The 10,658-nt window shown below is 37.1% G+C and overlaps 2 protein-coding genes across 3 annotated transcripts; one reads left to right on the top strand and one right to left on the bottom strand.

Moving 5' to 3' along the window:
* The first annotated feature begins 79 nt into the window (after positions 1–79).
* LOC309491613 (uncharacterized protein) lies at positions 80–1,522 on the top strand. Its single transcript, XM_082190678.1, has 2 exons — positions 80–233; positions 859–1,522. The coding sequence occupies exons 1-2, from the start codon at positions 175–177 to the stop codon at positions 1,175–1,177; spliced, it is 378 nt and encodes a 125-aa protein (XP_082046804.1). The 5' UTR covers positions 80–174; the 3' UTR covers positions 1,178–1,522.
* A 426-nt stretch (positions 1,523–1,948) lies between these two features.
* On the bottom strand, positions 1,949–10,117 carry LOC309491610 (anoctamin-8-like). Of its 2 annotated transcripts, none has more exons than XM_082190673.1 (17): positions 9,552–10,117; positions 8,036–8,146; positions 7,651–7,783; positions 7,357–7,495; positions 7,141–7,237; positions 6,920–7,036; positions 6,306–6,433; positions 6,033–6,194; positions 5,556–5,708; positions 5,310–5,436; positions 5,053–5,108; positions 4,892–4,966; positions 4,156–4,797; positions 3,803–3,994; positions 3,555–3,686; positions 2,873–2,983; positions 1,949–2,677 (listed from the first exon to the last, which is right to left on the bottom strand). In XM_082190673.1, the coding sequence occupies exons 1-17, from the start codon at positions 9,568–9,570 to the stop codon at positions 2,048–2,050; spliced, it is 3,024 nt and encodes a 1,007-aa protein (XP_082046799.1). In that variant the 5' UTR covers positions 9,571–10,117; the 3' UTR covers positions 1,949–2,047. The 2 variants fall into 2 exon arrangements, with proteins under 2 accessions (XP_082046799.1, XP_082046800.1); XM_082190674.1 differs by having other exon boundaries at positions 9,499–9,579.
* Positions 10,118–10,658: the final 541 nt, after the last annotated feature.

Raw genomic sequence — 10,658 nt, 5'->3', positions numbered from 1 at the left:
ATAATAAAATTAAGTAAATATTACTAGTGTGCAACTGCGCATATGTTATTCCGAGTTTGACTTCAAGGGGCAGTAGTGAGTTTTGAATACTCCTTCCAGTCTTCCAGCAGAGGAAGAGATGCAAAGCACGTGATGACTTTGGTATGATATTGATGGAAGGAAACTGTAGCCGAAATGAACACGACGTTACGAACAGCTATTTTGCGCTTTTCGGGGGCACACAGTTTGCGTTGGTATGTGGCACCACTCATTTCTTTAAAAAACAAGTTGTGGTAAATTAGTTTGCTGAACGTTCCGCTAATTGTGAGTTTAACCACCAGCTGTGGTGATAACCTCACTTTGTCACACATGCGCCAAATGTTATTAATCTAATTAGGATATATTGCAAAACTAGATTAAATATAAATTGCACTAAAACATAGTGAAAAACATTAAAAGAGTGCAATGATATTTTTTTTATCGTGCATATATGCAGTATGAAATGCAGTGCAATAAATGCTGATCTCTTTCTTTTTAAGAGCGACAATATGTTTAATATTAATATCACCTTTCATTTTTCATTAGTCATTCAAGTCAGACCAATGAACAAAGTCATCTGTACATTGTAACTCTGCCATTCAGTTTTGAGGCACACTGGGTTACAGTCTTCAGGGCTCCTCTACAGTGCATGCATGCATCTGTAAATGTTTTACATTACATTGGGGATATTTAATTTAATTTTATCAATCAATAAATTCCTCTTGAAACAAACTTTGTTGTATTATTTTAATTTAATACTGTGAAGCTGCTTTGGTACAATCTGTATTGTGAAAAGCGCTATACAAATATACTTGACATTATGTTCTAATTATATTACAGGAGTAATGGCAGTCACCCTACCATATTCAGCTGCAGTCAACTACGCTCTATCGGTTCCTTGGTTCTGTCAAGGGCTGGGGGCGAGCAGAAAACGTTCCTGCAAGGAAACCTGGACATCAAAGCAGAAGGAGCCAGTGTTTTCCAGCAACCACTCTGGCACCATCAACAAGTCCGCACAGTCAAGCGTGGGACAGAATATCAACCAAAGAACATCAAACGAAAGAGGACCCATGGCTGGATCAAAAGAATTAGCGCTCCAGGTGGAATCGAAGTAATCCTGCGCCGAATGCTCAAAGGACGAAAATCCCTCACACATTGAGACTCTGACCGGACAGTTGCTTTGATACACCTTTGTAGTGAATCTCAGTTGAATGTCGACTGTGCAGTGGAGCATTTGGGGTTCTATAAAATAGTTGTCAAAATAAATAAATTAATGCACAGTAGCATCATTTTTGTATTTTTTATTTAATGGATCTCATCCTTCTTCGCTCTTCCAGTTTAGTATTTCTTTTCATGTTAAAGGATCCGCTGTATGCAGTGTTAGTCAGATCAGATCAATTACTGTTTGTTTCACAAATGACATCAGCTCACATTGAAGTATTCAAGTTTGGACAAGTTTAAAATCACAATAATCATATTGAAATAAAAACTACATTTGTCATGATGTATGGTATCATATTTTATTTAAGCATTTGATGTGCATTTACTTTGTATTACAATGATAGTACAAACGTTTAAAAAAACAGGGCTCTGAAGTAATGGTGTATATTCTGTCTGATATACTGTTTCAATTTCTTTTCACAGTAATTCCATTTTATTGCATTAGGGGTTCACATAAGATCAAAATAAGCAAGGATAATACAATATTTTTAGATTGTCATATTTACTGTTTCATACCAAAAAAATAATGCGTAGAAAAATAGAAAATCTTTTTACAATTTTTATGATTACAGTGCTCATTCAAACGTCCTTTCTTGCTCGCCCATGCCTAAACAGATTGGATCATGCAGGTGTTTTAGCATGCCGCTTTCAGTGAGTAAACAATATGGAGAACTCAGATTAATATATTGTATTAAAATTATCTTTGACATGCAGTTCCAATCACTACATGGTTGCTTTATGATATTTAAGCAAATGTTAAGCATCACAATCAGTGCTATATATTAACTGAGTTGTATAACCATTTCATTCACTGTTTTTTTGAAAGATTATTACCAAAGTCTGAGCTCTCACTCTTTTCAACCTCAGATGAAAGCTCTTCTGATGAGGGATTTTGGTCATTTGTGTGTTGTGCATTAGTGGCCCTTGAGGCATCTTCTGGTTTCGCTTGCTGTTCAGAACCAGCACCAGAACATGGATTTTCTTTTCCAAAGTTGAATCGTTTTCCTGGGTTGAAGGACTTGCTGGGAGACTGTGATTTCTCGTGGCTCCCATGTGTAGCTGCTGGCGCAACTGCTGCAGCGCCTTCCTTTTTTATCTCTTGAGACTTGAGGAACTTCAGAAAACCTGGAAGTTTGGCCTCACCACTTGTGGGAGAAGTGGTAGAGGTGAATTTACCCTGGAGTGGGATTATCTGTTTGAGTTTCATTACGTTATTGTTGCCTAAAAGGGAGCTGGGTCTCTTGAGTTTATCTCCTCCAGAGCTGAACTTGGCCCCTGGGCTTTTCTCATGGTGATGGTCCTCACCCCCTCTGAGATCAGACTTGTCTTGCTCACTGTCTTGTCGTGCCAATTCCTCTGCCAGTTTTTGATGTTCCTCTTCTTCTTCAGACTTCCTCCGTTGCTGCTGTTTGTGTTGCTGAGCGAGGCGTTCATGTTTCTGATGCACAAACAACACATTGTAAAAAGACAATCACCAAGCCCTTTCAACTCACCAAACCGAGAAATTTTATTTATTTGCCATAACATTATTAACATTATAATAATTAATGACTTATAAGTAGCAGCTAAAAAATTTATATCTATACATTAAAAATATTTGGTTATTGTTTATGCTCATCATGTGCTGTGCTACCTTGAGAGCTTCTCTCCGCTGGTATTCAAGTTTGGCCATCTCATCTGCCACCCAATTTGGAATATCAGGAATTGCAACATGAATTACATATTTGAGCAGAATGGCAAAGTGCTGAAAACCAAAAAAGAAAGAGTTACATTCCATTTACAACATTTAATACTCTTAACTCTCATATTCTAACATTTATCAGAACTGGCAGTAAAGACATTTACAATTCTGTCAAAGATTTCTATTTCAAATAAATGCTGTTCTTTTGAACTTTCCTGGAAAAAAATGATATAGATCTATATCTATATATTATGTACAGTGTGTATCACAGTTTTCAGACAAATATTTAGGTGCTCAACTGTTTTCAGCATTGATAATAAGACATGCTTTCTGAGCACCAAATCAGTATATTAGAATTATTTCTGAAGGATAATGTGACACTGAAGACTGGAGTAATGATGCTGAAAATTCAGCTTTGCCATCGCAGAAATTAATTACAATTCAAAATATATTTAAAAAGAAGTTAGTTAGTTATTTTAAATTGTAATAATATTTCACATTACTGTTTTGACTGTATTTTTTATCAGATAAATGCAGCTTTGGTTAGAAAATTCTTTCAAAATAATTCTAAAAAAAGATTATTATTTTTTTGCAATCAGTTTTTTACTATTTAAATATATTACTAGTCCTTTACCTCTAATACTACAACAGAGACGATGGCCGCCTCAGGGCTCATCCAGGGGAAGAGTCGTTGCAGTTGTCCACACTGACCAATAAGGTAACAGTTCACAATTATAGCAATCAGACCCATTGCCTCCATTGCGGTCTGTTTAAATTTTAATAACAAACAAAAGTGAGAGAACACAAACAAGTTCAACCAATAAGAAATACAATCTGCTATGAAATATTTATTAAGCTATTCATCTGAATAGATCTCCTGACCTGCCATTGTCCAATGTTTTCAACCCTTTGCCCAAAGGGTCTCTGGAGGCCTGTGCAAAGTTTTAAGGCATCACTTCTGATCTCTACAATGTTGTTTATGAGGGCACACATGGCTGCCAGAGGAAATGCAGAAGAGAAAAGCACGACATAGCCAAACTGTATGAACATCTCCTGGTAATCTTGGAGAGTATCCTGCAAGTCAAAAGAAAATAGTCTTGTTTTTTATATAATTTGTAAAAATGCCATGATTGGGTTCAGAAAGTAGCACATACGTATCAAAAAATAGTATTTATAAACTTGTATTATTAACAATGGCATCAGCTGACTGATGATCAAGGTGGACGGGCACAGACCTCATAAATTAGCATGCAACTTTCAATTTCCGGTTGGGCCAAAACAGTAGATTCAGTCTCCTCTGGAGGGTCCATCCAGGACATTTTCTTTTCCATACTGTTGTTGTCCGGAGCAGATTTTGTCTTTCTTCTCTGGGGTCCTAGGGGTTTCCTCACAGAATCATCCATTTCTCTGTCATCATCATCATCGTCATCATCACGTATATCAAATACTAGGGATGGATCCATTCCTTCCTCCACAAGGGTAGGACTGCCATCATCCTGTAAGCTGGACTGTGTTGGCGCTTCTACAACCTTGTCTTTGTATTCCACCTTCTCGGTGAAGCTGACCTTCCTTTGCTTCAGACCAGCATCATCATCCCCTTCCTCTGTTTTGGGAACTCTGTAGCTGCCGATTAAACTCCTCCTCTCTCTCTTCTCTGATTGCTCAGGAGGTGTGGCACTTTTTTTCATGTCCAGACTGGCTTGGCAAGTCAGTCGTATTCTTTGCACTATCAAATGGCTATAGTTCAGGAGCATGGTTTGAATTAAGTCCCATAACGTCCTCAGAGCACCTAATTTATGGTGCTCATATAGATATGGCTGTAACACTTCTTTGATATTTTGTAGAATTTGGCGGAAGATCAATAACGTAGCCAGCATCTGTAAATTAAAGAGAGCCATTTTTTTGTATGGGGTGCAGAATGAATTATTTATGACACATTGTTGCTTTAATATCATCTGTCGTCTATGTTACCTCTTTTAACCGCTCCATGTCTTTGAGATAAAATCCAATGTAGAAAAGACTGAGGTAAGAATTTATGAACTGAAACTTTAAAATGCAGAACACAATATTTAACCATTACAGACACACTTCACACATTTATTAAAATATATGAAATAAAGAGTTAAACTTACTAAAACAGTTTTGAGGATGAGATTATTGTCATAAGTGCTTTGAAGTCTGTAATTTTCTGTTAAAATGGAAAGATTAATAAACAGGCGTCACTAAAGAAAAACCAATAATGAACAAGCAAGCAGTGAAATAACCAAGAATGCAAATTTGCTGCTAATTTAATGACCCAATTTATGATTCAGATGCACACATATTGTAAAATGATTTATTTTATTTTTTTTGTAAATGCTATTATGTTGTAAGCTGATATAAGACTTACCCATATCATTGAGCCAGAGAGCTATTTTCTTGTACACTTCATCACATACAGTAACAGTTATAGCCAGTAGAATTTTTGGAATAAATCTACATATGCTTGGCAACTCTTTAGTTTCCATGACAAATTCCTGTAAAAGACATGAAATCATTAATCCTAAATATCTTGGGACAATTGCATAACTAATATATTTGAAACTTTTAAATAACCTGTTGTAGTAAGATTTGTAGCAAAGTTTAGAGTCCTTACTTGAAGTTCCAGGCACATAAACATGGCCAAGCAGACGAAGCAGAGACAGAGGACGCAGATGGGAAAGCTGACAAACCAGCGGAACATTCTCCTCTTCCAGGGTGGGTAGAAAAACTCCTCACAGCCAGTCACTGGACTGCAACGTTTAATTCCCTGATATTCATGTTGCAAAAGGAGTCAAAAATTACAGTTCAGTCCAGGGGTTGATTTAAACACTGGTGGGAAACCAATATATAATGATCAAATTCTAAACTTACAATCCTGAAACACATTCTATCACTGTTTCCACAAAAATATTAAGCAATAGTAAACTGTTTTCAACACTCATAATAATAAAAAAAAGAATTATTTAGCACCAAATTAGCATACTTGAATAAAATTCATCTTTGGGCAGAGATGACCATCAATAACTTTCACCTGCTGTTATCATTTATTTTGAGTCAAATATAAGGTCATGTAAAAATTGTGTCAACATACCCGAAACTGTGGACGGGGTTCCTCTAGTGACTCTGTGGGGGTGTCCAGCGTTCCCCACCTGTATGCCAGTTCTGCTTCCCTTCGCTTCCATCTCTCCAGGAACAGTGTTGCCCACACCACATTGAAAAGGGCGAATACCACACAGCAGATATCCTGACTTGTCTACATATGAAATAAAGGGTTGGTTATAAAAACCAGGCCTCATTACCAAATGAAAAACTCATACTTCCATTCTAAAAGTGTAGGACTCTTATATCAAGGAAAATAACCTGCCTGATCAGACTCAGCAAAGATCCAGAGCAGAAAGCCAATCACTGCTGGATACAGCATAGAGTTGGTGTAAAAGCCCAACCACGCAAAGTACATGCCAATCTTCACACCAAAATAATCACACACATCATCTGTCAAGAATAGGACAACCAAACGATCAGAATTTGAATAAGCCATTTTACAATATGCAATTAGAATGAAAGTTTATAGGGAAAATACATTTTTCCCCAAAACATGGTGAAGTCCGATTGAGACAGATTGTTAGATTGGGACTGGGGTAAAATACAAAACGTCTGAACTGCAATACAGTCAAATATGCCTAGACTAACATCATGTCTTCACAACGAATCACTTGTGGGCTCCTTTTTAGAGCTCTAATTACACATAACAAGACATGTAGTGACTGGTAGTTCATACTGTAGCGCTTCATATTTGCTTAAGAGCAAATCAGTCAGCACTGTAGAAAGTAGGTAGATACACATGAGTTTGTTTGCTAAAGGAAGAGCCGTGGCCTGGAGGAATCTCATTACACAAACTCTGAAAAGCACCAGCCATCTCAGAACAACTAAAAGTTAGTCGCCTCTTGTGCATGTTGGTGAAAATATAGGAGTTCTCACCTAGAGGTTGCCTCTCACAGACTGCCTGAACCCAGGATGTCATCAACTGGTTCAGGATTCTCTGCTCATGAAGGGGAAACATTTGAAGAATCACGCCCCTGGCTATAAGCTCTGGTACTGCCAAGGACACACAAAATTGTGTTCAGATTTGTGACAAAAAACATGAATTCTTAAACTAAAAACAAAACATTTTAGAAGTAAAGAATTTCTAAAATATCTACTTATTGGTTGACCCGCCAGGAAGTGAATATTATGAAGAGCATCGCCCTGTTTGGCCCGCAGATTATCCAACCAATATTTGATAATACTCTGACGCTCCTAAAAAAAATAACAGAGTGTGTCTCATGAGTGTGTTGGTAAAACCTTTATGACATCAGACATTCATGATTTCACATGAGGAAATTGCGTAAGGCAGGAAATGATAGATTAAAACAGACCTGTGATGTGAAGAAACACAGCTCACTCTCAATGTTTTCATAGATGTCATCCTCCTCACACGAAAACCTGCGAGTGCCGCCTCCATAGCGTGGCTTCACTTCCTTTTGCATCCCCATCTGTTCAGCTCCACGCAACAAGCTTCAGACAAAAATCAAAGATGATTCTGCTGCTGTATTTATTTAGGACCGAGTGACCATCCGTCAAACGTTTCAGACTTTTAATATGGAAAAATACAATACAATAACTGCGGTGAGATACTTCTAGAGTCAAGTAGGTTGTCTACAGTGTCTTACTTCTCAAAGGTTGAGGCAATGAAGAATGCATAGGTGTGCGTGTATTTATGCTGTCGGATCTGGATTCTGATTTGTGGAATTCCCAACCGGATTTGGTTCAGTAACCATAACAGCGTATGGTCATCTGTGGTGTCTGTGGGAAAGATAACAAGCTGAATATGTTTATCAGTAGATCTAATAAAAATAATTACGTTAAATTCACATTTTATTATCACTCTTTATTTTTTTATATAATGTAAAATAGATGTTATACAAAATGCACATTTACATTCATATTATAAGGTAGCAAATATTACATACTATTTAAGATGTAAAGCAAAGAAAACACATCTAACTTATTCAAAAAACTACATTTGTGCAAAACTGAAAGATATAAACTCAGCACCTGGGAATGTCATAAGAATGTCACAGTTTTCAGTGGGTGCCATTGAGATGGAAGATTTATGCCCCATGAGGTACTGCCTGGCATGAAAGAGACGACCTCTGAGCAATTTCTCTGTTTGCAAGAGGAAATAATTTATTGTTGTGGTATATATATATATATATATATATATATATATATATATAGGTCAAAACACATAACTGGTTTTGGCTTGTTCATTTGGTTAGTTCAATGTTACCAACAAGCCAAATCCAGTATTGTGTTTTGACCCAAAAAGATGAACCCATCTTTTTTTTTATATAGTTAGTAGACAAAATATGACACCTGAAACGTCTGCACTCTGCACACGCGGTCACAAACCACTTCAGCTTTACATTTGAGCTATCAACCTATTGAGGTCAAACCAAACTGACAATTCTACAGAGTCGTTGTCTACCAAACCTCACTTACACTTATAAATCCTTAAAGCTTTAAAGCTCAGTATGCCCAGAAATATGGTTAAATGAGAGGTTTCTGGCAGTATGCTTTTGTATGGAAACTGTTCCTTTCAATCGAATAAGAGGATTATTGCTAATGTGCAAAATTGAATCAAGTTGTTCTTTTATTTACCGGAGCCAATACGTTAAATGCAGCTTTCCTCATGTGGAAGCCCTTGTTCTAAGTTTAAGCAGTTCTTTAGAGGAAACAGAGTCCTTGTGTGAAAGATGTCATCAATTTTTTTACCACTGTGCCACAAACTGTGCTCTTTTTTTTTGTGACAGTTACATGAAGTGTGAAGAAAATGACAGCTGAAGTTTTAACATTATTCACTTTGGCAGTCTATAAGGGCTAAAATTACATTTCATGCCTGAATTTTTTTAAGAATAAATAAATAAAAAACACACTATGGTGCCATTCTGTGATATTACCGAATCGCAAGAGCTAGATAAGGAGGACAGAAAAGAACTAGACAAAACGATGTAGCTCGATGTAGCATTTAACAGTGTGACATTATAAATATGCATTTCACTTGCTATAGCTCGAGTAGCTTTTAAAGCACAATTATAGATTCAAGTGACTGCATTCAAACATAATGATGTTGTCAAGCATAACATGCAGGAATCAATGGACATATCATGAGAATGGTTTTGCCTCAAATATATGGGGTCAAATGTTAAGATGACAATGGTAACAACTTGAATGAGCACAGTAACAAATAATTTCATAAATATGTAGGAAATATTTATGTGTATTACTAGGTGTGTATGTGCCAACCACATACAGGTGAAGCGTCTACCATTTAACACACTTACAAACAATATCAACAGTAGATAACGAACAGACAAATGATGTCTACTGGGCAAATATCAGACCTTCAGATATCAACCTTTAGTTTTGTATCCTGCCCCAATAGCTATCAATCTTGTCATACACAAGAAAGAAAACACAGCGATACTGAAACAAGAATATTTTAGATTTGAACTAACCTAGGACAGCTGGATAACAACATGCAAGCGTCTGGTATGTGAGTGTCACTCACCTAATACCGCCGAGGACATCGCGTGAGATCTTCGCTTTGCTCTGCTCTATGAATACGTCAGCTGTGCTGATGCCGTCGTAGGCGCTGGTGCTGAAACTGCTCGGCCGGAACCAGCGAGGCTTCCCCAGCGGCGAGAGCCTTTTTTCTGATGCAAACAGGTGCAGAAAGTCCATTGACCGCAACATAAATCGCCAATCACATGTTGACATTGATCACCCATGACGCTGTCAACACTCAGCGGATTTCCTCATCGTTTGACAAGAGCTGTTTCGGCTACCATTTATTTGGCCGCGTAGCTCTATCTCGCTGTGTTTGTTTTCCAGTAACTTGTCAGTAAGTTGTATGCGCCATCTGTCTCCTCTTGACTGGAAAATTACGCAACGTGAGGTGCATAATTCATAGATGTTCTGAAACGAACCAATCACATTGACTGCGCAAAGCGTTCGGCGTACAAAGAGGTGGGAATTCAGTACAGGTATATGACAAAAGACTTCTCATGAATTCATTGCGATCTTAACATATACTGAACATACAGGCCGAGTCTTGCTGAGGGTTTTATGATTGAGCTATATTTCAGACAATCACTAGTAATGTCCCATATGAACTTGTTTAATGACTAACAATAAAAAGCTGGCATGTGTTATTATAGGAATTTCTTCCCAACACATCAATACAAATCCAGTAAGTCCTATAAAGTATTTTATACTTTTTATTTTACTTTTTTTTTTTTCACGAGGATGCCTTGTTTACCTCATGTGTTACCGAATTCCCTAGTAGCCTACTACTAGAAAATATTCACATTTTAATAAAAAAGAAGAAACATTTACGTTGTGTTACCATCCCAGTTACCATCATAACTCCCCTTTATTAAAGTGTATAGAGAGCCTAAGTCCCTCCCCTTCCGGTGGACCACCATGGGACCTTATTTAGGAAAAATATTGTATAGTCAATGCAATGGCGAGAGACAACAAATATTTTGATCTCGTTTGAATTGTGCCCTGAATTACACATATTATGTTTGTCAATTTAAAAGATACATTTTAAAGTCAAGAAAGTCGCGCCATGTAAAACTGTTGAGGTATAAGACTGTGAAAATACGTAAATACA

This window comes from Leuciscus leuciscus, assembly GCF_965113295.1.
Source record: "Leuciscus leuciscus genome assembly, contig: HAP1_SCAFFOLD_386, whole genome shotgun sequence".
NCBI lineage: Eukaryota > Metazoa > Chordata > Actinopteri > Cypriniformes > Leuciscidae > Leuciscus > Leuciscus leuciscus.
The sequence above is the reverse complement of the archived record's forward strand: the minus strand, read 5'-3'. Positions and strand labels throughout refer to the sequence as shown.

Excerpts from the sequence above, each read along its gene's own strand:
- LOC309491613 (XM_082190678.1), top strand. The coding sequence starts at position 175 with ATGAACACGACGTTACGAACAGCTATTTTGCGCTTTTCGGGGGCACAC. Across the intron at positions 234-858 it reads GGGGCACACAGTTTGCGTTG|GAGTAATGGCAGTCACCCTA; the intron begins GTATGTGGCACC and ends ATTATATTACAG.
- LOC309491610 (XM_082190673.1), bottom strand. Across the intron at positions 7,496-7,650 it reads ATTGCCTCAACCTTTGAGAA|CTTGTTGCGTGGAGCTGAAC; the intron begins GTAAGACACTGT and ends TTTTGTCTGAAG. Across the intron at positions 3,995-4,155 it reads GTTGCATGCTAATTTATGAG|GATACTCTCCAAGATTACCA; the intron begins GTCTGTGCCCGT and ends TTTGACTTGCAG.